Source organism: Ischnura elegans, chromosome 12 (genome assembly GCF_921293095.1).
Source record: "Ischnura elegans chromosome 12, ioIscEleg1.1, whole genome shotgun sequence".
Taxonomy (NCBI): Eukaryota; Metazoa; Arthropoda; class Insecta; order Odonata; family Coenagrionidae; genus Ischnura; species Ischnura elegans.
In genome coordinates this window covers 4,901,008-4,928,527 of record NC_060257.1, presented here as the reverse complement: position 1 = coordinate 4,928,527, position 27,520 = coordinate 4,901,008, and the positions used below count along the sequence as shown (strand labels likewise).

Here is a 27,520-nt window from a genome sequence, read left to right as displayed (position 1 = left end):
CAGATTCGTGATGAGCTGTTACGATAAAAAGTGCAGCGTTTCCAATATGTTTAGCGAGTTAGGATGAGAATATATACAGGAGCGCAGTGCAAAATATACGCTACATTTAATTAGTAAAGTCGGAGAAGATTTTTTCTACAGCATTGTAAAAAATATCCTTTGGTACAGTCGTGCTATCATAGACGTGATTATGAGAAGAAAATAAAGGAAATAGAATGCCAAACAGAGAGATTTAAAATGTCATGTTTAATCTTACGTGGATTTACTAGATGAATTACCAACCGTTTGCACATTTTGCCTTTGCTAAAATCTGTACGTATAAATTATTACGGAGGCTTCTATTATTGCTATTCTCTGTACGTATATTTTGTTATCATGAGTAATACCTTTGTGACCTTTTGGTGTACATGTGGGAATCCTATTGTATGCTGGTGATTGATCACCCCCTGCCAAACACTCTACCGGTGGCTCGCAGTATAATATGTGGATGTGTTAGTATTTTGGCATTTGGTCCGTTATTCTTTAACCATTTTGTTATTTCCCCTCTAAAGTTTTGAGATTAGGAAACGAGGCTCGGAGCATACGACGTGGATTCTCTGTACTATTGCTTTGGTTGTAGTATTCGTTCGCACCCGCGCATTGATCTCTTATGCTTCGCTATTGTTTAAAGTCTTGTGAGGGATTGTTTCCCTCTGTGAGTGGTTCTCTCAAAACGAGTTAATGAATGGGAGGCATAATGACGTCACCAACTCTTGGAGAATGAGCGGAAAGTTATGCCTTATTTTTTCATTTTAAAATCATGAGACAGTGGCTGTAAGAGGAAGATTTTTCTTTTCGTCGTAAATTATCTTTCATCTGCACCTAAATACAGCCCCGCCATGCGCTCCGATAGACGTTTGGCGGGGGTTGCTCGGACAACATTCAGCCAAATAAAAGGAGAAGAAAGTATAGGCGATGCACGTACTGAGTATCACGTAGGATTTATTTGAGTCCTATATTATTTGATATAAAAAGTAATATAACATTTAATATTTAAACATAATTATCGTCCTTTTTCGCTTTCAACGAGTCGAATGTAGTCAGTTATTCTTTCCTTAATTATCTTTGAAGTTTTTCATGCATATCGCATCTTTTTACCAAAAAGTGCGTTAATTAATGAGAACGAAGGTGTAATTTCACCCTAATTCAATCAAACCCATTCATTGTAAGAGTTGAAGGAATATATAAACAGTGCTTTTTCATCATGGTGATTCATTTTGACCGATCATGGATTCATTACAGCCCATGGTTTTGCTGGCCATATCGGAACTGTGGCCGGGAAATATAAATCACCAAATGTGGAAAAAGTAATTATTTTTTCCTTCAACTTCTACGGTAAATAATTTCCACCGTGTCACGCCCGCTACTATTACTTAAGCCTATAAATTATCTACTTTATCTATAGAATTGTATCCAGAACTTATCCGTTCGGTAATATATCTATCTATTAACATATCTCTCTTTAATAAATCTTCATCTTCCAGATATGGAATTTTTGAAGCAAATTACGACATTGTGTCCGGGCGAACGAGCCGATTCCAAAGCTGGGGCACCATTCTGCTGTGTAAACGTAAATGTCCCGTGAACGGGAGCTCACATCGCCACGCCCCTCCTAACTTATCTCTCCGACTGCTGGATGCACGATGCACGAACATGGAAAGCCTCTCTCAGCTGCTGCTGCGGCCTTCGATCACCGCCTCCAATCTGGAAGGACCAAGGGACTCCACTCGTTTCTGTTTTTCTTTTTTTTTAACGGGCGCTTGAAGGGACGTGTTGGGCGGAACCACCACGCGAGGGTCTCCCTCCCCCTAGAGGGGTGGCAGTCACAGGTGGGCGGGGTGGCGATGGGGTGAGTGGTAGCCGGGCAATCTGGTCAGAGTGCACCTACTGGTGCGGAGGCATTCTTGAGCAATAACCTCGGCTGAAACGTGTGAGGTGGGGATAGTGTTCGTGTGCCGGCTTCCCACGCTGTAGGCTCGGGTTCAAATCCTGGCGGTAGCAGACAATTTCCAGAGACTGCCCGATCCCTGCTTGAATGTCGTGTGGAGGACATTTCAAGAGCAACACTCCGTCCGTCAGATGGGACGCTAAACCGTGGCTCCATAGGCATCTTCCTTTGAGAGCAGGCAAATTCCGACGCCGGGTTTCTCTCCACCCTTCCCCTCAAAGACCTCAACTGTCGGTCGAATACCAAATGAATGATATGATGCGGGTCAGGTGAATCATGAAAGGTAAAACTTCATTTTCCACCGTATTAAGGTGGAAGAGATCACGATAGGAAGACAGCAGAAACGGACAGCGGAAGAGAGAGGTTGAAGATTCCTGGGATTATCAGGGATGGTAACAGATGTGTCATCAACAAAATTATTCGCTACACTCGCAAGGTCGATCAAATGCATCTATTTTTTAAATATTTCTTTTTTTAGCCTTTTCTGGGTATGGTTTTGTTGGTCCTTGTTTTCCTTTTTCGTGTCTAACTAGTTTTAAGCAACTACATGGATATTTATCCACTGTATGAGTTCGAATATTTTACATGGTTAGTATCGACTTGCATTGAGCAATGCGTGATCGGTGAAAGCTCTAGCTGCCTGCTGACATGTGCACGTGTTGAGGTATAGTTCTATTTGTATGGTAGCGTGTTCGTGTCCTTAGCACTCTCCTAGTTTCTGGTCTGACCGCTTGTCATTGTCCTGAGTGCGTGGCCTGTTTCCTGCGAACGAATGCGTTTCTGATTAAGGCTAGACTGAGTGCTGCATGCCTGGTGTGACTCTCATAGTACCTAGTAGATGTAGTTTACCTGCAAAATATCTATGGCTTAATTGGCATAAGGGATAGTTCTACACCAGTACTTTTTAACTGAGTTTTCCTGCGGAAGGTATGATTTTCCCCCTGCCAAACACCCTAGAGGTGGCTTGCCGGGTATTATGTAGATGTAGATTTATCCTTATATTAATTTAGAAAAGTAACGTAATATAATTGTAAGTACTAGCGACAAACCATGCAGACTATAATGTTTCACCATACGTTGTAGTGTTCTTTTGAGACCCAGCTGTTACCATAGTATTTGCAGTTCTCGCGACAACGACCTTGAGGATGATTGCTGGCGGTTGTTGGCCGCACCTGACATTTGCGAATCGCTAATTCACCGCAAGGCCGTCGTCTGCGGAATTAAATGCATGACGCCAACTTTCTTCGGGAACGGCTATGAATATTAAGGTCCAACGGAATGATCTCACTGGGTGCGGAGGCGTTGAATCGAAGGAACAGCAACATGTTAAGCGAGGAAAAAAGAACCGTTTTTAAGCCCCCACTCATTCAGTACCATTTACAGAGTAGAGTATCACTCATTGAGAGAGATTAAGTTCCTAAAACGCACCTTTATAATTCTATAAACTTCTCTACAAGCTATCTCAATAGGCGTGTGGCAGGAGGTGTTATGTCGTAAGGCTATGTTCCACCTAACGTGAATTAAAGTCCTTCATTGTTCGGGGAAAATCTCCATAATTGCATCACTTCTGTCGCATATTTTTATGCAGTGACGTTATAAAATTAAATCCTTTTCGTTGCTCCCGAAGACACCAGTTCTTAATTGATGTATCAATATAAGCCTCGCAGATAGCCTACGGTTCTTTAGCGGCTCCCGCCATAATACGTTAAAAGCTCTCCTTGCAGTTTTCGGCAAATATCGCAGCTTTCCTTGTTTGTATTTGTTTTAAGGATTAAATATTTCTGGGCCACATCCGGTGTGTTTGCTACTTATTCATTGTGTGGCCTGACGGTTGCGGAGTTGCACACATATATCATATTTTCTACCGAAAACCTTCCGACAAAACGCTTGCTGAAATTTAAGACACGGTCTCAGGCTTTACTTTGTGGAATTGCTTCATGTTAAATGAAATAAAATAACTGTGTTTTATTCCACACTTTATTTTAAATCGTACGACCGGTTTCAACACTTAGTGACAGCTGATGATAACACTAAGTGTTGAAACCGGTCGTACGATTTAAAATAAAGTGTGGAATAAAACATAGTTATTTTATTTCATTTAACTTGCTGAAATTATTCAGGACTCTGCTGCCAATATTTTTTAAAAAGTGTTCCCGGTAATAGGTTTGTAATTGTCGCCATCAATCCTAAGATGTGTTTGAGGTATATCTCCTTTAATTTCTCCAATCCGCTAATCTTTTTGCACCTACTTAATTTTTCTGCTTTATATACTCCATCACCTGCCCTGTGTACTATCTCATCGGTGGCCCTGTCATTCTTCCCTTCGACTTCATCTACATCTACATTTACATAATACCCCGCAAGTCGCCTAAAAAGCGTGTGGCCGGGGGTGTTATACAGATAAAAAAGGGGGCCATTTACAGATAAAAAATGTAGTGCTGTAACGAAGTTGGAACTAGCGTTTATTAAAGTCCTTTATGGTTCGGGGGAAAAGCGAATTCACACATCTATCCGTTCGGCAAAACATCTCTCTTAATTTATCGACGTGGAAATATAGTGTGGCTCTAATATTATGTTCTCCGTGTCGCTCTTAAAGATATCCATTCTCAATTGTTCAAGCAATCTAAGCCTAGCGCGCAGCCTCCGAGTCTCCAGCGGCTCCCAGCCTAATTTGCTTAACATCTGGGTAACGATGTCTGTACGCCTCGCTGCATATTCAAGGTGCGGTCGGACGAGAGCGAAATAGCACCTTTCTCATTCGAAATGGACGAATTCCGCAAGAAATGTACCGCCATGCATTTGCTCAGATTAAGTTCGAGTCCCCACTCTTGGCTCCACAAATGATCGTTGTCTAAGTCCGATGATAGAATTTCATAATCAGAGTGATCACTAATTTCGCGATAGAGTTCATTTCTGTCCTTCAGCGATAATTTTCCTCAGACCCTCGTGTCTCCGATTAAATTGTTCCGTCTCCCGCCCAAGGATTTCCAAAGGTTTCTCTTCTCTCCTACTTTTCTTAACACTTCCGCATTGATCACACGATCTGTTCATTTTATCTTCATCATTTTTCTGCAACCCATATTTCGAAAGCGTCCAACTGGAGATGGCAAAATCGATTTCGAGTAAAATCAGAAATCGATTTTTAAAAGTCAAATTATCGAGGGAATCGAGATCGAGCCCTCGAGTTTCGATCCAAACTCGATTTTCAATTTTGATTTTTGACCATTTCGTTTAATCTCAGCGGCGTCACTACCTGCATATGATAACGTCATCCGTCTCGAGTGAAAGACTTTTGTCGGAGCCCTGTAAAATTGAAAAGGCACGCCCTCGATCATCAAGAAAGTATTTCAATCAGTTGATCTTTCTTAAAGATTTTCGTAAAGCCGAATAGTTCCAAGTGGTAATCCCAAATCTTTAATGTGCGTGCAAAATGTTTAAATTTTGACTTCTGATAATTCAATCATGTATTCTGAGGACTTTTTGGGATTTTCGTCTACTATTGAAATGCGTATTTCAGATTTTCGGATGAACGATAAACATGTTTTTGTTCTAACTGTTTATTTTTTTAAAGAATGGACGACTTTTCTAATAAACGATATTTTTGTTCAAATTTTGATTTTTTTTGAAAACTCGAGCCTTTTGTTTAGATAAAAATAGATTGCTCGAAAAATCGACTTTAAACGACATTTTTCCATTAATACTTCCAACCACGAATATTACAAAAGAGGATCCTCATTTTGGCCTCTGAATGTATTGACATTCAGAGGCCATTTAATTGGGTTTACAGAATTCACCACTCGCGTCGCTGACGGACAAATTGATCCGAGTCTCATAGGGAATTCATGCATAATTAGGGGTGTAAACCGAAATTTACATTCATGATCTACCAAATTCATTACTTTCTTTTCAATGCTATTCCTTGCATTTAAAAACAATATTATGCAAACTATTGGAAAAAAGCGGATCGCAATGTACTAGAATCCGCGCCGCAGATACTTTTGAAAGCTGATTAAAATGAGACCGAAGTAGCAACAGACATCAGAAATTGCGGAATGGAAATAGGCCTCCTCTATGCGCTCCCCTTGATTCCAACTTTGATTTCACCTATCATCCATGTAAAAATGTCCAAGTAAACACCCAGGACTCGGCGTTTTATTCCCGGAATCGGGAGTAAGATGCGAATGACAGCTATATATATTGAAGTCCTCCCCTGCCGTGTTCTCCGTTTCTCCATCCACTCTCTCTTTCTCTCTCCCACCGAAGATTATAATCGATCGGAGAGCGAAATCATTTTTGATGGACGCGAGGTCCGCTTTTCGCAAGGCCGGACAATTTTCCGGCATTGCCACCAGAACGCGAAGCGCGCCAGGGTCTTCTTTTTTTGCTGTTGCGGCTTGCGTCACCAGCGGCTGCCTCGCCCACAGATTCTGCCTCGCACGCGAATCCTTCGGGGTGGAAACACGAGATCACGCGATCGCCCGCCTCTTCAACTCTCCATCTCTGCGGCGTTTCGCTTTCTTTTGAGATCGACGGGGCTGGCTCGAACGGAGCTTTGTTCTCTCGATGTAACGGAAACGAAATAATGTCTCGCCGTCCTATAGCTATTTAAGAGGAAGCATCACTCTCACTTGACTGCGGGAATTTCGTGTTTTTTTCGAGTCGATTTACTCGTGTAATAGTTACGTTATCCTGAGTTAACGAAAATGAGTTGACACTGTTCCACTTGTTTATTCCGTTCCGCAGAGCGCGTTCCGACCGTACACAAGGCTCCCTCCAAATTCCCACCCTCTTCCATCCAAATGAGTAGGTACATTATGCGCGCATGCACACCAACTCCTTTGAATTTACGTTTCACACTTTCGGCAGGGTACCTTTCAACAAGGGAGCATGGTAGGCTAGTGGGTGGAGCACTTGTCTGTTGACCGAGGGGTCCTGTGTTCAAATCCCGGGTGAAGCCTTCAGTCACCCTCAAACAAAAATCTTCGAAGTGCAACGTGGCCCAGGGACAGGATCTGGCGCCCCTACCCCAACTGTGGGAAATTCACACGCTTGCGGCCTTGTCCCGGGTGAGCTCTACCCTCACCTAACCAAATCAACGTTCGGATCGATTCACTGGGTAAAGGATACGTACTACATTTCAACGAAACAGAATATGGCGGGATAGCTCTTGGAAAATTAAAACAATCAACACGCATGCAGGATATAGGCGGGTAATAGTTATTTTGGATGGCCTTTTGCGATCTCAAGACGTTCATTAAAGGGACCCTATTTTCGCACGCAGAGCCCGTGCTTAGCTGCCAACACAGACATCTTCGTATTGTAGCCCTGATTCAAGGATGTTGGGCTACCATCCAGCGATCCAGGCACCACATATCCAATACACGCGCAGTATCCTTCGGTAAGGATCGCATTGATACGGAGAAGTGCCTTGATGAAGTTATCGACCGTGAATGACGGAAGTACTGGTGAGGGTAGTGGGAACCTCGGTCGTATGGACAGCATTCCCATCACGACTGTTTCTTCAGTTTCTTCCCACGCGGCAATTCAATGGAAAATGAGGCATTACTATGAATGTCACAATCTTAGGCAGCCCATTCATTTCTTTCTCGACCAATCCTATACTTCCTAGAGTTTATTTTTTCAGCAAATATTTCTTGAATGTTCATCTTTTTCTATGTGTTGTCTTTAAGAGATTTATTTTTCAGCAATGTCTCCTATCATTGCCTATACTTGCTTTTTCATTCGTTTTGTCAACTCCGCGTGTCCTCATACGCTATACAGGATGGGGAAACATTGTATTAACCCTAAGAAACTTTAACTCTGGATAGCTGATGCCAATAGGAACTAAAATTACTTACGATTTTTTGGTCTAAAATTCAGCATTTTTAAATAATATAAACTTTGAGCCAAGTGCATAAATTGGCCGCAAGTTAGCCGTGATTAGTTCCGGCAACCAAAGCATTCGATGACATCAGTTGTCCAGAGCATCCGACGACAGGGCAAACTCGCGGCCAATCAAAGCGCTTGGCTCAAAGCTTCTATAGTTTAAAAATTGTGTTTTCGACCTAAACATCACCAGTAATTTTGGTTTAGACTGGCATCAGCTATCCAGGGTTAAAACTTCGGGAAAGAATTTATCTCCGCTCTGCATAAATGACCAAGACTTGATTAGCGCACTAGAAAATGACCCGTGGTGTACCTGAGTGAGTCAGTTACCTGGGTATAAGAGTGTACACGGCTGCGTGAATATCGGCGAGCGTCGCTCGGTTCTTCTGGGAAATCGCAAGTGGTCGCAAAGGGTCATCGATGCCGGAGGAACCGAAGTCGCGGGCGGTGTCCGTTATGAATCTCAAGGATTTGACGCACATCCGGAGACAGAGGGCGTTTCAGTGTGTTGGGGAGAGTGCCGCTCGCAGGAAAGGTGCATCCGGTGGACATCCACGCGGGCGGCCAATCGCCGCTTCCACGAAACTCGTCTTCGATTTTTTTCAGGACTTCAGTCGTCGCCAGATGACGAAGAACGACGATTGAGTCAAACATACACGTTGGCACATTCGGAGATTTGAATAGGCGAGCGGCAACCGTAAAGTCTAACACTACATATTACCTAGCAAGCCCCTTCAATAGGCGTGTGGTGGGGGGTGTTAGGGCACCACCCGTGAAACAATAAGAAGGAAATGCTCAGACGAATTTTCGCCTAGCATTTATCATTTCGCCTAGCTCTTCATTGTTCGAGGGCAAAACGAATTCTCATACCTATCCGTTCGGCAAAATGCCTCGCCTCATTTATCGTATCTATCGGACCTAGAAATATAATTATATAATTCGTTAAATTCAACAGATTCAGGCTTCAATTGGTGGAAGTTGGACATATTTAAATAAATAAAAGATTGTAGCACTTTTCCACAAAATGTTTTACTGCGTACAACGCGTTTCGGCTCACTGAGCCATTATCTGGTCTGGTCTTGTGCCAGAATATGGCTCAGTGAGCCGAAACGCGTTGTACGCAGTAAAACATTTTGTGGGAAAGTGCTACGATCTTTTATTTATTTAAATATATAATTCGTTGTTTCATGTGTGACTCATGGAATCGACTTGATATAATGAAATACAAAAAAACTTTATAACTGCACATAAACGTTATGCTCCACGACCTAGGTCTCGAGGTAGCACGTCATCATGTGGCAAATGTGAAAATGTACCAGATGATAATGTGCTAGTTTGATACGTGAGTGGTACAATATTAAATTTAAGACAAATTGTGAAGTACTTTTTTTTTGCATTTGATTATAATAATATAAAAGTGGGGTTCTAATATAGTACTGTCCGCGACGCTCGGAAAGATACCTATTCTCAATTGTTCAATCAATCTAGTGTAAGTCTCTAGCGGTTTCGTTAAGTTCACGGGTTAAGTGTTATTGGGCCGGATCCCACATGCTTGCAGCGCATTCGGGGTGCAGTCTAACGAGAGTGAAATTACTCCTCTCTTTCACTTGTTCACCTTCCCATAGATGGTGCTGCGATGAATTGCATCTGAACTAATCTCGCGGAAATCTTACGAATAAATGAAATTAACGGTAATGAATATTTTCCACAATTTCTTTAACTTCTTAACCGGTATTTTTGAGTTAATTGTGGATCTGGAAGATCGAAACAAAAATCATGTTTCATTTTTGTGAATTATTTGTTTTATCTTCAGGCCAACTGGAACTCGTGAAAATCCTGCATATGTATTTCCATTTCATGTGTAAGACACTTGAAGATTATACAAATGAACAGCATTAGGTCTTGAAATTAACAAAATTGTGGAAAATGTTCAATTTTTTAATGTTCCACAATACGTTCTGGTTATATGGTGATTGTTTTTCGGGTTCATTCCGCGTTGACTCATATTATTTTTGTCCGCAAAATATGAGTCATCGCGGAATGAACCCGAAAAACAATCGCCAATTAACTCACCGCGGAAGCCTCCGTAATAATTTCGTTCTGGTTATAATTCTACTCTGTCATTTCTTACTCCTTTCTTCTACTTGTTCATATTTGCATTCAAAATATGACACTCTCTCTGTATCTGTTAAGGTGGTGTACAGTCGTGGGATCATCTCCTGTTGAGCTGGCAGCGAGAGAAAGCGACGTCCCCCGCGCAAATAGGATTCGGAGATTTCTCCCAACCCACTTTCGCTTTCATAAGTCTTCATACACAGATGGCGACGAACAATTTTCCATCTGGAAAAATTCGGGAACAGCATCGGATATTTTCTGTGCAAATCACTCCTGCGCAATATTTCACAGAGGTTTTCGAATTTCATCAAAACGATTATTTAGAAAAATTGTTTATATATAAACAAAAAAACAAACAAACATTGAATCAAAAGATCTGACATAGATAGTTTAAACAAAATTGGTCGATACAAATATAAAATATTTAAATTTAATATTTTAACATTATGTAACTAACAAACGAACTAAACAACTAAAAAAAGGCATGTCACACAATTTTCCTTCTTTATTTTTTAAATTTGAATATATTTATAAAAGTATTTTTTGGATTATTGTTTCCACTGAAAAATTAATTTGAAATACTTGACCACTATTTTGTTTAGTGTACCTCTTATTTTTCATAGAAAAAAGCCTTCACAATGCAGAATAATTTTCCAAAACGTCGAAAAACTTTTTTTTTATGAATTGCCTCAATGGCACATATTTAAAAATAAGCAGGTCAAGAACAAAATAAATAGAAATAAATAAAATTTAAATAAAACTTATATGAGGAGTGGAAGGGGGAAGGACAGCGGCTAATTGCGTATTTACTCTTGCTTGATGGAATTAACTGCATGAAGATTCCGAAAAATAATTTAAAATGATAACAAAAAAAGAGTTACATGATTAATATGTCTGCCGCAGTCGCTCATATCGGATATCTCAGAGAAAAATCAATTATTGGGGATTCGGGCTTTTGTGGGGGCTGGAGTACAACCCCTTTGGCCTGGGTTCAAATCGCGGCGGTGTCGGAGAATTTCTACAGAGTGCTCGATTTGAGTTCTTTGTGGATGGCACTTCAAGTAATGAACTTCACCCATCGGATGGGACGTAAAATCGTGGTCTCCCCCGACACCTTTCTTTGAGAGCAGGCTAATGCCGTCACTTGGTTTCTTTTTCTCTTCCTACCCATTCCTAGAAGGTATATCATTCCTCCTTGACCACAGGAGAATAGCTCTTTCAATCCATGTTTCCCTCGAAATGTGTTCGCGATAATATCCTTATTGCGTCAGTATCGCTGTCGCGGACGGCCTTGAAGCTCCGTTCACTTCATAACGGTCAGCGCAACGCTAAAGCTATTTTGATCACGTCACCTTTCGTGTTAATAAATTTATCAGTGCTGTGGTTGAGATGGATAAGCGCCGTTTCCCTAATGATCGATCAGACTGATTCTTGTTTTTATACCCACGAAGAGCAATTAACAGTGTATGTACATAATATTGACTGAAATAATTGCTTTTTAGATGCCTTTAGTTGTACCATGGCAATGGCATGGTAGTGTGCAAATCAAGTTTCGACCAATTCTGAAGTGGATCATTTGAGAATAGTTAGTTTACAATGGAAAAAATATTGAACCACAAGAAGATATGGGCTTTATTTAAATTTTATTAAAAGTCATGCGAATTCTTTCAAATGCTATATGCAAATATTCAGCTTTAAAATGTATACATGGACTTAGCTTTAGTTGGACTTATGTGTCAGAAGGATTCAGTAATTCGATATTCTAAGGGTAGAAATAGCTAATAGTGCCGTTATCGATGGTACACAGACTCCAAAGGTCATGAAATGTCGATGGTCATTGGTGATTGATTTTTGACGGACATCGAATGACGATAATCTCGAGGAATCAACGCAGCTGATTGAGAGCGACAATCTCTGTATTTCGTCTGTGGATTGTCATCGATACTCTTCCACTTCCGATGATTTGCAATCGATATATCGTGGACCATTTACGATCGGTAGACTAATTATCATACATTAGCGTGGGTATCTGTTGAGATCTACGCAGAGAGAAAGAAAGACGCAGCATGTTGAAATAAACAAATACATCATCAGGAGTTGATATCATCCAAATGACTGCATATAAATGGCCTGAGAATTAAACTCATGCCTCTTTATCAGTTTTCAAGAACAGGATCAAATATACGCGCGCACATACCGCATCAATTGTTACCATTTAAAGACCCCTGTTGAAAACAGAAAAGTAATAGTGATTTTGAACTTACAAATGGAATAATTGAGAAACTTAAAAACCTTTTAGCAAATTTAGTGAAATAAAAATAAAATTAGTTTTTAGCTCTCTTAACAGTGGAAATTACAACCCTGATTCTCGATTTTAAGTGATTTAAAAAAGGAAATAAAGAAACCCCTGTACGTCCTCCATATTCTCTTCCAGTGCCATCATTTTTTTGTATTGAAGGGGCCCACTTGAGGGCCTTTAGGGCCCGAAAGCTGTTTATTGTATACTTGGGATCTGCCTGCCGAATTTCGTTTCAATCGCTTCCATAGTTTTTGAGTGATCGAGTTACCGACAGGCAAATAATCAGACCCCACAAAATTTTTATCTAATAGAATATATAGATTTATAGTCGTTTGATAATAAAATGTAGGCAGCCATGGACGATCATTGGGCCATGCACTATCGTAAAAACCTTAATTCATGCCGACCATCGATGTCATGGTACAATAGCCTACATTGCAAAGTCATCAATCTTAAGATTGGATTAACGCAGCCCTCCATTACGCTCTCCTATCGGCTATTACCTGACCGAAGTCTAAAAATAAAGCCTTCAAACCTTCAAAGCTTACATGCATACACTTTTCTATCACCGAAAGTGTTCTGCTCCCACCCGGTTGAGATATTGAGCCAAAACTCTAAGGCTTAGTTTCTGGCTAAATTAAAAAAATAGCTTATAGCCAAAGAAAGTGAAAACATTGAAACATTGCTAAAAGTTGTTGTATAATCTTCTTGATGATTTTAATTTGTTATTTATTTCGCATTTTCATTGTTAAAAGTCATCATTCATTCAAGTTTTTCTTTAAAAAATGATTTCTGTGCTTCTTTAAAGTTAGGATTTATTTTGTATTTGCATTTATATAATTGATAATCCTTGAATATTATTTTCTCCATTCTCCTCTTGTAGAGCACACAATCAACATTGTTTTTGCGCTACTATGAATTTTTTTAATGTTTATAAATCAGCACTAGCCGCCGCTTTAAGATATGATGGTAACCCCTACTCACGTATACCTGAGTGATACTTATATTCCACTGTTTTATTTATTAAGTGTCTTTATTTTTCAATTTATGAATAAGTGGAGTAAATATCATAAGTGGAGTTATATACATTATATTACTATAGTAGATTCATCATCAATCCTGGAATTACATTGATGCAGCTCTCCATTCCTCTCTCTCCTATCTGATAGCCTTTTCATAGCGACGTATTTCTTCTCTTTTACATCATTTATAACCCTTTGTCCTATGTAACTCATTCGGCATCGATAATATGAGGAAAGAATAACATTACAAACCTCTCCTCCGTTTTGCAGTCTATTTATTTAGTTACTCCTAGTATTCACGTCTACCATAGTATTACGGTGAACGAGGATATGTTTCATGTCGTCTGAGAATCAATCTTCTTCGAATCCTTCTTCACAATTGCTTCGATTAATCGAATGGTTGGAGCGGGGTATAGCGTGTGAAGAGGCGTTGTCCTCCGTTGAGTCCGTTTTGGATTCAGGTGTCGTGGGCGGAGATGTCCTTAAGTGCTCAACCCTTCCTCAGGAGGGGAGGGAGCATTATAAGTGGAGGGGAGGGGAACTTCCCCTTCATCCCCCTTCGACCCCATCCCCCTATCCAACCCACGCAGAACAGGCCAGCATTGACTTCCAACTGCGGGAGAAGTGTTTTTCATGTCTTTCCGAGAAAAAAAAACAATTCTCTTTCGAAATACGAACTCTTAACATGAGATGACTGCCTACTCTTTGTTTTGCAAATCTAGCATGTATTCTAGGGCGAGGATATTGGCAATTGTCGCCTCTATTTGTCATTCTTAGGATTCGAGTGCTAATTTAAATTGGAGCTGAACCTTGTGAAATGAAAATACAATTATCTTCAAGGTTGCGTTTCATTAGTTATCTTGCCTAAGCATTGTAGAAATTTTGATAAGTAACAATTTGAAGTAGTTTTGCAATGGTGTTGATTGGTATTAATGGAATATGTTGGTGAATTTTATTGCATTCAATATTTGATGTAGATTTTCCGCCTACGGTAATTTTCTATTTCCTTTTTTATTTAGGGTGGTATTTAATTCATGCTTTCTTTCGCCTTCTTCCAAATTTTTGGGGAGCCAATATGAGCCAATAAATATAGAGATAAGATACAGGTAACGTGTGCATCCCTTTATTTTCTAAATTAAATTTTAAATAGCTCTTCAGCCAATAAGATGGACGCGAGGATTTGAATATTTCTGTTGGGTTAACCGAATCAGTTATTATTTCAGTCCATCATGTAGATACGGTAAATAATCAGAAAATATTAAATATTTCACCATGGTCTTGCTAACCTCATAGTATTTCTACACATGATGATTTCCCATTCGCCCATTCATCGTATTTATTTTGATGAAATCGCAGGTTGAAGTTATTTGCAGGCTGTGTTTGATTTCTTAGTTTTGTACAAATATCCGTAGGTCTGTTAAGTATCGCGAGGTTTTAGGTCGTTACTTTTCTCCCGTTTTTTGGTATATGTACCTGAGAAATTTGGACGGAGAGACTACTCTATGCGAATGTGTCTACGATATATACGAATGTATTTTACCCTTTGGCGAATTAAATTTGCGGAAATTCATTTCGTCGTGAATTAACCACAGCATTAGTTGTACTATCCTTCCTATTTTTGTTATCATTTGGCATCGACATGTTTCTACGTCTTCGTGTAGTTTTCAGATGAACATAGGTTCATGAAGAGAGATAAAGTTAATGTAAGTCTCTTGTGTTTCTTAAATTAATTAATACAAATCAACTGAGGCCATACGGGCCTCAGGAATTAACAGTGGCATAGGGCAGAGTCCGGTTTCACTATCAAATCAGTGCTCGTGAAATAGACGTGAAGGCTTTGAGACCTGTCTGGATAAATTTACAGTAATCCAAGTTATGGAAAATTAAAGATTTCTGATTAATTAATAATTATACAGCTGATGACTAACAAGGTTACCCGTAAAATGAATTTTCTTCATAAGAAACCAACTGCGTCGGTTTTCGCTTCATTTGAACTTTAATTGAATTTTCCTGACTTCAGTGATAACATTAGGTCATTTGGTTTATCTTTACTCAAAAGTACATTGTGGTACATCTTTTTTATTATTTTTCCGTTTCGCAGGAAATATCCTTTTCATTACTAACTGTTTAACACCTCGTTGGAATTCGTGATGGGTGCAAAAATATAATACTGTATCAATTATTTTCAGTTTACCGAATGCAACTCCCTCTAATCAAGACTCAAAATGGCCTAAAATATCATGTAATAGTTTCTAATTTAAATTTAATTTATTCATAGCAAGCTTATGGCGCTTTTTTACTTTCATTTCACAGAATGTGAACGTCGGAATAATTTTAAGATGGGATCAATCAAACCTTGTCTTGTCCTTATTTAATCGATTTGACTTTGGCACATTCCTTATTGTGCAGACTAATTTAGTTGAAAATCAATTTACGGATTGTTTAGCTGATAGAGTACTGATGTAATTAAGATACTAGTGAAAACGCGTCGTTGTATCTTGCTAATCTTGACCACTTACCCTCCACCGGTTTGAATCTATACGGGCCATAATCAAGAGTGCAATGTAAATTTTTTTTTAAGAAAATTTTACATTGCAAATCTTTCAAATTGTATTACTAAAAAAAAAAAAAAAAAAAATTGTATTGAGTTGAAATATGGATACATTTGCAAATAATATCAACGAAAGAAAGTTTCAATTTATATTTTATGGTGTATTAGCATTGTATATTTTACTAAATGTATTGGGAGTTTAAATGGAATATTTGGTGTGTATTGAGAATTGAAACGGGGTACAGTGTCTAAAAAAATGGAAAATGTTGCTAACAAATTATATATTGAAATTACGTCACCTGCTGACAAGTCCTAAACGACTTCGCGGTGACCTACAGTTTCCTTTAATTTTATATGCATAAATATTTTATGTATTTTGCGCTAATAAGGGCACATTATTATTATATCGCACTATAAAAAAAGGCTGAAGAGGCCTAAACGGGTTATCTTAAATATATCTGTGGAATACAACAAGTGTTTTAACTGTGGTAATGACTTGATTTGTCGTATGTCCGACCATCTCCGTGCATCTGCCCATCTGGTCCTCCATTTCTGTTGGTTGAGTTGATCTTGGGGTGGAGGGGGACCGTTTAAGAGGGAAGGGGGTTGGACCCCCGTTTTAATCGGACACACACTTGTCCTTGATGTCCGGAGCCTGCCCGGCAGCTGTCTTCAGCCATCGAAGATTTCATGCTGTCAGCCATCATCATTAATTTAATTACTTCACCACGCTATTCACCTCAATTGGATGACTGAATCCCTCAATTTCACCCCATACGTACCAATTTCCACTAATTTTTCGCCAATTTGCAGATTTCACGTTCGCTATCACGTCTTAAGGCCCCCATTCACAGTGGTAGGCCTCAAGTCCATCCAGTCTTTGTCTGGCATCTTGAGTGGAGAAATATTTCTGGAGGTTCGCGGATGATGAGGCGTTGATTAGCCAGTCAGCGTGAGGGCAGCAGGCACTAGTGAACTAAGAGAACTTTATAGCGACCGTGTGCAAAGAGTAGTATTAGACGATGCAGTCTCCAATGAAGAAGAGTCCTTTCTGGCGTCCCTCAGGGTAGTGTCATAAGCCCACTCCAATTACTTCTTTATATAAATGACTTAGGTGAAATAGTACACAGTAAGCTAACATTATTTTCAGACGCCGCTGTTCTTTACAGGGAAATCCGTTTCAGTAAATATAGTGATGAACTAACGAACGACCTTGCTGTTATCTAAGCGTGGTATGATGCGTGGAAGTTGGAATTAAATTTTTAGAATTTGAAAAAATGCGTAGTAATGCATTTCTGGAAAAAAAAGAACTCCCCGCAACATAGCTATATATATATATCAGGGTGCCCAATTAGAGACTGTAGAATCCGTGAAATGTCTATGATAAAAAATGGATAAGATCATTTTTTATTTTAGCTTAATAACTCATGTATATCTCAATTCATGTTTCTGAATTTTCTTATTATTTTTAACAGTATATGTGCTCTAGCTTTATTGGCAGAAACCCTTAATGAGTAGTTGGTAGGTTTTGCCTTTGAATGAATGTGGTAGTATAATTTGTTATTCTGCGTAATGTTTTTTGGGCCGAGTGGTGTGCATGTGGGAATCTTATATCATGCCAGTGATTTATCACCCCCTGCCAAACACCCAGGGGGTGGCTCGCTGGGTATTAAGTAGATGTAGATGATGCGTTAGGTACGCGTGTGGCGGGGAGTATGTCATGAAGGTTAAATACAAGCAGACAAAGGTTATGTGGTTTTGTGAAGCATCGTGAGCTACGAATGTGAGATTCAAGGTAAAATTTGGAAGGCAAAGACTTGATCAGGTAGAGAAATTAGACTATTTGGGCAGCACTTTAGAGAAGAACGGATACTGCATCAAGGACATCAAGAAAAGAATAATGTTAGCAAAGGAGTCGCTTATGAACAGGAAGGAGCTTATGAGATGATATTTATGTAAGAGTTTAAAGAAAAGGCTAGTGAAAAGTTTGATCTGGTGTGTAGCTCTCTACGGTGCGGAAACGTGGACACTTAGGAAGGAGGACGAGAGAAGATTGGAGGTGTTTAAGATGTGGGCGTGGCGAAGAATGGAGAAGGTGAAGTAGACGGAGAGGAGGAGGAACGACGAAGTGCTGAACATGGTGGGTGAGAAGAGGCAGCTTTTAGGTGAGATACGGATGGGACAGAAGGTGTGGATGGAGGGGGTTCTTATCGGGGAGTGGATGTCGAAAAAGGTGTTAGAGGGTAGAGTGTTAGGGAAACGAGGGAGGGGAAGGAAGAGAATAGGATTTTTAGATAGATTGAAAGGGAGTAAGTCTTATTATGAATTGCACAGGGAAATTCATGAAGGGAGGGGAAGCTGCCAGATTACATCCTAAATACTCCATGCAAACCTAACTTAATCGGTTGAGTACTTTAATAATAATATAATCTGCCTTGCCACCGTCAAGACCCTAAACCTTCCCAGGAGATACAACTCTTCAATATCTCATGGAATAACTCTTTGACGCATATTATTTGAGTGGGTTTGAAGCCAAGAGGTCCAAGTGATTATTTTTCTGAACAGATTGAGGAATATAAATTAGGTATAGAAAACATACGAGATCGAATACATATTTAGCAGTGCATTTGATTTTCCACTCGATATCAGCACAGAACTGAGACTCACTCGTATCCCCTGGCAACCAATTTTTGTGTATTTCTTGTAACAATGAACTTTACCTAACTCTGTTGAGAAAAAAATCACTTGTACCACTTGGCTTCTCACCCCCACTTTTTTTATTTCGATTCATCCAAGTTAAATGCCCCTTCTTGACTCCAAAACCTTCTGGGGTAACTTTCGTCATCATAAGTCAACAATCCTAAGAATGGTATGACGCAGCCCTCCATTCAAGGGCGTAGCCAGGATCAAAAATGTTATGGTTGTTCAAGTTGTAGGTAAGATTTAAGAGCATTTAAGGCAAGAAATGTTAGTTAGTGCAGTTTGATGAAAATGATTTGATGAAATTATAATTTAACTATCCATCTATTCGAATAAGATCGGTCGAGAAGCATAGATGTTTCTTTTTGAGAAAGTAAGAGTCACAGGCAGAGGATAGAGACCACTGAAGTCGTTCTGCCCACACTCTCTCTGCTTTAGAATCGGAGGGAGTTGCCGCGTGAATCACAGCAGCGCCGCCTACTTCTCCCCAGGATACTGTGTGCTCCTTGTAGGGAATCCTCAAGGATAACTGCTGTCTCGGATGTTCTAGAGGTAAGGTGGAACACAAGACCGTATGTTCGTGAATAGGCGACTCTCCCTGGTTCTATTGGAGTTGTTACGCTGTTTTCTAAGACATTTATTACATTCATAGCTAGGTGTAGTGCAACCAGTTAATGATTGATGAATAAGTGACAATTTTGTTAGGTACCTAATTTGAATTTGCACAATTTTTGTCTTCGAATGTATTGAATTAAAAAGTGCACAAGGGGTTGTACATTAATCGAAAGTCACTGCGATTTTTTAAACGAATATTATTTTCAGGTCACATTTATTTTCCTGACGGCTTGATATATGCGTTTGATATTTTCTCTTTAAAATGGGGACATACCTTTTTTTAGCTACTAAATTTTCTTTAAATCCAACGTTTTTCCGATTAATTTCGGCATCTTTATGGTTTAAAAAAATGGTGCGTTGGTACATTTAATATCTATGCCAGAGTAAGATTTCTGAAAATGCCTACAGTTAATAAGAAGATTGTTGGCTTCAAAGAAAACTTATTTAGGAAATTATGATGGCCAAACCTTCAAGAGAAGGAACGGAGACGAAATTATTTTCTGTGAGGACACACACATATTCATGTATTTCAAGTCGCAACGCAAGTCAGTGGTTTAACTCGTAGGGGAATTTTCACGCAAGCTGCCTCAATAGGCGTGTAGCGGGGGTTGCCAAGACAACAGCCATTTATAAAAAAAGGAAGGACAAAAATGTAGATGCTCACATTGAGCATGTAGATGCTTGAGAATTTAGATGCTGGCTCTCATCTATTCTCAATTTCTCACGCAATCTAACCTATCGCTGTCTCCGAATCTCTAGCGGTTCCTAGCCTTACTTGTGAAAAAAGCTGTGTATCGCCCTGAGTTCAACCGTAGCAGTTTTTAACGATTTGTGCGGCTTACCTTTGTACTCTGCCCTGAGTATCACTCGTGGGAGTAGATTCGTATTTTCTTTAGTTTCGGATTGTTTTTTTCTGCGTTCAATCCCACATGATTTCCACAAATTATCGGCCTGACGATAGCGAAGAAGCACCTTCATTTCAATTCTTCTATCCGAATTTCATTCTACGACACGCGTGATGAATGCTAGCTTCCTCAAAGCTCCAATGCAAATATTTCTTATACGTGTTTCTTCATTCAAGCAAATGCCAAGATCGTAATATATTCCAACTAATTGGTTGAGGTAATTCAACGATCTGCGGCCGTTCATATATATTAGGCTAACTAGACAGAGAAGTCAAGAGTGGATGCATTTGAAACGAAGTGCTATCGAAGAATAATGCAGATAAAATGGATTGACCGTGTGAGTAACGAGGAAGTGCTAAGAGGAGCGGGAGAAAAAAATAGAATTCTTCTGAAAACCTCGAGGAGAAGACGGGACAACTTGGTTGGGCAAATTATGAGGAATGATGGCCTGATGAAGACAATCATAGAAGGACTGTTGGAAAGGAAGAAGGGCAAGGGATGGCCCCGAATGACAGGCTTTAAAGAATGTAAAAGAGAAGAAATACGTCGCTATGAAAAGGCTAGAAGCGGATAGGAGAGAGGAATCTACATCTACATAATACCCCGCAAGCCGCCTAAAAGGCGCATGGCAGGGGGTGTTAGGACACCAGCCGTTTACAGCAACAAAAAAAAAATTAAGTGCTCAAACGAAGTTGGGACTAGCGTTTATTAAAGTCCTTTATGGTTCGGGGGAAAAACGAATTCGCATATCTATCCGTTCGGCAAAACATCTCTCTTAATTTATCACTTTTATCGGACCTGGAAATATGGTGTGGCTCTAATATTATGTTCACTGTGTCGCTCTTAAAGATATCCATTCTCAATTGTTCAAGCAATCTAAGCCTAGCGCGCAGCTTCCGAGTCTCCAACGGCTCCCAGCCTAACTCGCTTAACATCTGGGTAACACTGTCTGTACGCCCGTAGCAGTTTTTGACGAAACGCGCAGCCTTCCTTTGAATTTTATTCAGTTCGCGGATTAAGTCTTTCTGCACCGGATCCCATATGCTCGCTGCATATTCAAGGTGCGGTCGGACGAGAGGGAAATAGCACCTTTCCTTTACTTTCTCATCCGAAAATCTTCCCACAATACGCTTGACGAATCCTAATTTCTTCAGGGCTGTGCCGCAAATATTCTTTATATGTGTTCCCCACGTGAGGTTCGAGGTTATCGTAACTCCCAAGTACTTCACTTCGTCTGTTGCCTTTACATTAATGCCATCCACTGCATAAACGTGGTTAGAGTTGGACGAATTCCGCAAGAAATGTACCGCCATGCATTTGCTCAGATTAAGTTTGAGTCCCCACTCTTGGCTCCACAAATGAATGTTGTTTAAGTCAGATGATAGAATTTCATAGTCAGAGTGATCACTAATTTCGCGATAGATGACAGCGTCGTCAGCAAATAAACGTATTTTACTGCTAATGCGGGAGCAGAGATCATTAATGTATATAATGAACAACAGGGGGCCGATTATGCTTCCTTGTAGAACACCTGATGTAACGTTTACAACATCGGAGCTAATTCCGTCAAGAACAACTTTTTGTTTACGATCTCTGAGAAAGTCGCGTATCCAGTTTAAAACTGTTTCGTTTAATCCGCATTACTGTAATTTGTATAAAAGTTTGTTGTGAGGTACAGTGTCGAAAGCTTTCTTAAAATCTAGAAACAGTGCGTCAACTTGTCTTTTCGATTCACCAGATTTTATAACGTCGTGAAGAAAGAGCGCGAGCTGTGTTTCGCATGATCTACCTTTTCGGAATCCGTGCTGACAGTCATGGAGGAAGTTACGTCTGTCCAAGAAAGTCATGATATTGCTAACGACGATATGCTCAAGTATCTTGCCTATAATCGATGTTAATGAAATCGGACGGTAGTTGCCTGGGTCATGTCTGTTTCCCTTTTTGAATATGGGTGTAACGCTTGCAATTTTCGAGAATGAAGAGCTGCGTCAAACCAATCTCAGGTATGTTGTCTTATAATGATGATGAAGGTGGACCAAGCATTAATGATGAACAGGTTTTGGGTTCCGTAAGGTAATGCTAATAATCGCCTCGGAAGTTTCGAAGGGGTGATCTAGGGTCAGCTTCAGGGATTGCAACCCTTTCAGACAATGGGGAGATGCCCATCAACACCACCTCCTAACTGGAAACCTGAAAAAAATCCTCATCATTAACATCTGCGCTGAAAATTCCTTCTCTTCCGCGCATTCATTCGAATAACCGTTCGGAATCTTTTGTTTCGTTAAAATGCAAATTAAGAGAGCCAACGTGTGCTTCGCATGCATAACTCGCTTGCCTTCCGCAGTCTTATTTGACCATCAAACGCTCAATCCATCATCAAGAGGTTTCTTAATTTCCTCGGAAGATGAACGCTAGGCGGGCTGATCTGACTATATTGTGTTACGTTCAATTTTTTGCATTGAGTGAGGTGCATGATTTGGTTTGAAAAACACCTCGTATCAGGTTGCTGCGTTGGCTTGAGCGCTTGCTTCCCACTTTATGGGCTCGGGTTCATATCCGGGTCCGGTGGCTGATAATTTTCAGAGATCATCCTATCCCTGCTTGAATGTCTTGATTCTTCAAGCACGACACTCCGTCCGTCGGATGGGGCGTTAAGCCGTGGTCCCCTTGGTGCCTTTCGTTAAGAGCAGGCTGATGCCGACGCCGGGTTTCTCTCCACCCTTCCTTACCTACCCCTTCCCTCATGGCGCAAATGACCTCAGCTGTCGGTCGCCTCCTCCGAATACCATATCGTTTATAAGGTCCTCAGTTTTTTTTTATTTTCCGACCAAGGTTTCGATAGATTATGCCATTTTAATTTCGAGAAATTTACCTGAAAATGGGATGGTTCGTCGAAGCCTCTGTCGGTAAAAAAAATCTGCGGACCATACAAATGTTTTTCTGTTATTTTGTTTCTTGTATCACGGTTCAACAACATATCGCTATATACTCTTAAGATGTTAAAGCTGTTTATGAATGAAATTAAATATTGTTATATTTATGAATATTGTGGACGGCTGATGGCGTTGCAAATGATAGTAAGGTTAGGCCATTGATAGAAAAATGTTGTAATGGTTCCTTTAGCCAGAAATATATTTCCAAATAGGTACTTTTCGGGTTTTTTAGGCTTCTAAATGAATTATACATGGTTGTAGACAGGGATAATTACGTCAAGCTACTTATCGGCTTTAGTTATGAGCCCGAACTCGGAAATCTTAGTGCCAATTAAAGTTGGGTGGAAAAATATCCCCGAAAGCGGTTTTTCAATTGTCTCGTGCAGTCATCAACAGATGTATGTCCATCGTAAAGTTGTCCAATAATCATTTTGTCCACCAACGAACTAATCATTCCCAAACCAATGACTCCAAAACTAATGAATAAATTACTCCAATCTTGCGTATTTTCACCGTGAAAATAACATAGTTTGTTGAAATCTGGATTAGTTTAAAAAAAATCTGTGGGCCATGCAAACATTTTTCTGTCATTATATCTATCTGTTACACGCTTCCACGAAATATCACTATTCACTCTCAAGTTTTGTTGCAGAATCATTCAGGCCGTAACGCAGACCGTGTGGGTGGCTTGTAGCCAATATAAACTCTATGCAAGCAGAGAGCTAAAAAGTTGTACAGTACATGTTGGCGGTTATTTAGCCAAGTTGAAATGAGTACAGGCGGGTTATCAGCCACGGTGGCTACAACGGACAATGACTTCGTATACATACTAACTCTGCCGATATTATTGTCTACAGAGCCCTTGTAGGTGGCTACAAAACCTTGTAAGGTGGCTACTACGTCATGTAAAAGACTGAAAATTCTGCGTCAAGCCATCTGTTCAATCACTTCTTCTATAGGGATCCGTACCTACGGCAGATGTTTCTATTCTCTTACGTCAACATGTTTGCTTAGCTCGCAGCTGACGTTCCTCCTCTGAAGCACTCGTCAATAACAAATATAGAGGAATTCTTGGAGAGCTCTAGCCTCACCTATTCTCCACGATGACCTTCAGGCTGAATCACTGAGCTAGTAAGTGCACCCTGCCTGGGGAGCATAGAAGCGTCATGTGTGTACTTAATTAAGCGATGTAGTTCCTGTGGTTGACTTAAATGTCAGCGCATTATCGGCTTCTCTACGACTGCGACTTAGTCTAGGAAGAGCTCTAACCACTCTGTTTGGAGCGCATAGAACCATCGTGAGCATATGTTGTGTGCGGGCGTTTTTTTCTCCTAGTGGTGACTTCAACGTCAGTCCAACTCAGATTCTTTACGATTTCGACTTAGTCTCCGATGAGCTCTACCCTCACCTAACTATTTTGGCCGTCTGGTTGAATGACAAGTTAGAGCACTCTGTTTGGGGAACAAAGAAGCATCTTAAGTAGGTACATGATATGCGTGGGAGATTTATCTTCTAGTGGTGACTCAAATGCTTGCCCAACCAAGATTCTTTAGGATCGCGACTCAGTTTCGAGTGAGCTCTACCCTCGCCTATCCATTCTGGCCTTCTGGTTGAAAGACTAGTTGAACACTCTACTTGGAGAAATAGAACTATTGTCAATATGTATTACATGTGGGCGATTTATCTCCTAGTGGTGACTTGAACGCGTGCCTAAATAAGTTCATTTTGGTTTGCGACTTAGTATCGGGTGAGCTTTACCCTCACCGATGTGTACCATCCCTCTGAGTGGAATCACTGAGTTCGTCAGGGCATTCAGGGTCGTGAGTGTGTGTAGTTGATGCATGTATCTCCTGTCGGTGACTTCAGCGTGATTCCTGCCCGGACACTCTACCACGAAGAACGACCCTCCTCAAGTCGTAAACCTGGCTTACCTTTGGCGAGGGACCCTTGGCTCGCGAGCAGCAGGCCCATCACTATTAGCCTCACGTCCATCCCAGCCATCTCTTCCTGCGAAGTATTCCTTTCGAACAGCGCCTCCCCTTATTCTTTTGTCTCTCTCGCCCCTCGCCTTCGCACGCAATCCATGCAACACAACACACACACAATCACACAAAACACAAAGGATATCCCGACTCGAGCGCACCAACAAAATCCCAGAGAGCGGAAGGCACACGACCGCAGCGTTCGACACTTGAGGCGCCACTGATGTTGGTTGGGCTGCACTCGCTCGGCAAGAGAAGGTGGGGGGCCACCGTGAACGGGTGGAAAGAATCGTTCAAAAGAGTGACTCTTGTGACCGAATCGCGACCGATTTTCAGCCCACGACTCTGTGCGACTTACGAGGCATTAAGTGTACCTCCTAGGATACGGCTTAAATGTATGAAAAATGCGAAAAAAAGTTTTTACGCAATAAATACATAATGATATATATCCGTTAAAAATATCGAGTGCAAACCAGGCGGAACTTTTTTAGAGCATTAAAGCTGCAGATTTTATGTTTTGTATTCAATGTAAAGGCCATTATGGCTGTGTTTGAATAATTTAATAAATAAATTAAATTAAATTATATGTTAACGTCTGGTATCCTAACAACGCCTCTTGAGGCGCCTTGTGGGGTAATAGTATAGCCATAAAACGTGGAGTGTAGGTCTTCAGTTTTGGTGATAAAAATCATTCTCTGCCAACATTATGAACAAAATCTTCGGGGCTATATAGAAAAGAATCATGTGAGCGTACAACCACTTCATCTCTTTGCTTGTTTTACATAATCGATAAATTTTATGAGAGGTAATTACTTTGGAATCTCTTCATAAGTGCATCATTATTGCTACTTCATATTTGGAGATACCCTCGAACACATATAGAAAGTGGAATAAATATAACGTTAAAACTTTAACAAAATTACTATGGGATCTCTATGGACCACCAAAAGTCTCTATTAAATTACGAAGCATAAGATAAGAGTGATTTTTAATTCAGCCCCAATGGCGAGCTACACTCGATATTTTCAATCGATATATAATATAAAGACTTCGATAAGGAAGGCACTATGCATAATTAAGGTCGGAGGTGGGAAAAATAAATGTTTATCTGTCGAAAGATGCTGCGATAGCTCAGAGCGGCGTGGTAATTATTATTATAATTAAATTGTTACAAGTAGGCCATTGGCCTGGTGGTAACATGAACATACGTTGCAAAACAATTGGAATCATCATAAGAAACCGTTGGTCCCTAAGCAGGTATTTATTGCGTGTATACTCTTTTTTTCGAAATCTTCAAACATATAACTCGGTAAGGCTAAAAATTTTCCTCATTTAGGGGTGCCTTTTTCCCCCCAATTGTATAATACCTGTGATTCATGGTAAAGGGGGCCGGCTCCTTCCCCAATGTCTTGCACGATTTGCCAGAAAATTATACTGCTTAGGTTTTTTAATCGTCTTCGATGTTACACCAAGATTCGAACCCGGACCATTGGGTTAGAAGCGCAGCACTCAGATAACTCTACTGCTGCATCATCTTCGGGAGTAAATGGATGAAAAGCGTGCTCAAGAATGAATCACAGCCAACATTTTTCACGCTAAAGAACAGTGATGATTTCAGCGGTGTTTTTCAATGATAGAGATTTTTGAAATAATAATGCCTTTGTTAACACAAAAATACATAATATTCATACGCATAGAATGAAAAGAATCCGTAGTTCATCGCTAACTCATTAAGGACTTGTTAGCTTGTAACATCATAGAAATATAAAATGTTTTAGCAACATTTTCCATTTTTATTTGTAGCACTCCACTGCGATACTCAATAAGCAAAATAATGAACAATTTAAATTCCCAATATCCATAGAAACATACAATTCCTTGAAACCATAAATTATAACGTTAAATTTTTTACTCGTTTACATTATTTGTACATTTTTCCGTATTTCAATTCCATGCAATTTTCTTTTATATTGAATAATATCATTCTTTAGTCGACCATCTTTTAACTTTTATCTTAAATTGCTTTCTTGCCAAAAGTTTATTGAAATTACCAGCCATCAGATTAAATTCTTTAGGTACTATCACCTTGAATTTGTCATTTCCATGCCATAGTTTCATTTGGTCTATCATCGTTGGTACAACTTCACGACACAGAGAACTTAATTATTTATTAGTCATTTAATTAGTCATTGTTTTTAATTTAATTATTACAATGTTTTGGTTATATAGTTATTCGGTTGGTTATTTGGTTAAATAGTATATGATTCTGATTATTATTTGAAATATACCGATTAGGGGGGCTTGAGTAAAGGTTTGGGGGGTAGAGTAAAGGTTTATGAATCCAAGGGGGCGGTGGCTCGAAAAAGTTTGGGAAACACTGCCCTAGAGAAACAATCATTGATGAGTTCGAGTACAGGCATCCCCCGAGTCACAATATATTTTCTAGCTGCTCGGAAATTTTCAATCTCTCCTAAAGGATTGCTTAAATCACATTTTTTTATATTTTGGTTCATTTGAGACTTCTT

General features: G+C 40.0%; 1 protein-coding gene across 1 annotated transcript in view; it reads right to left on the bottom strand.

Annotated features, from left to right (window-relative positions):
• The window catches only part of LOC124169460, a 72,951-nt gene extending 47,736 nt beyond the window's left edge, over window positions 1–25,215 (bottom strand). The window contains exon 1 of the mRNA XM_046548075.1: window positions 24,945–25,215. Coding sequence (XP_046404031.1) covers window positions 24,945–25,014 — 70 coding nt within the window. The 5' untranslated portion in view covers window positions 25,015–25,215. The remainder of the gene's footprint in view (window positions 1–24,944) is intronic.
• Between the last annotated feature and the right edge of the window lie 2,305 nt (window positions 25,216–27,520).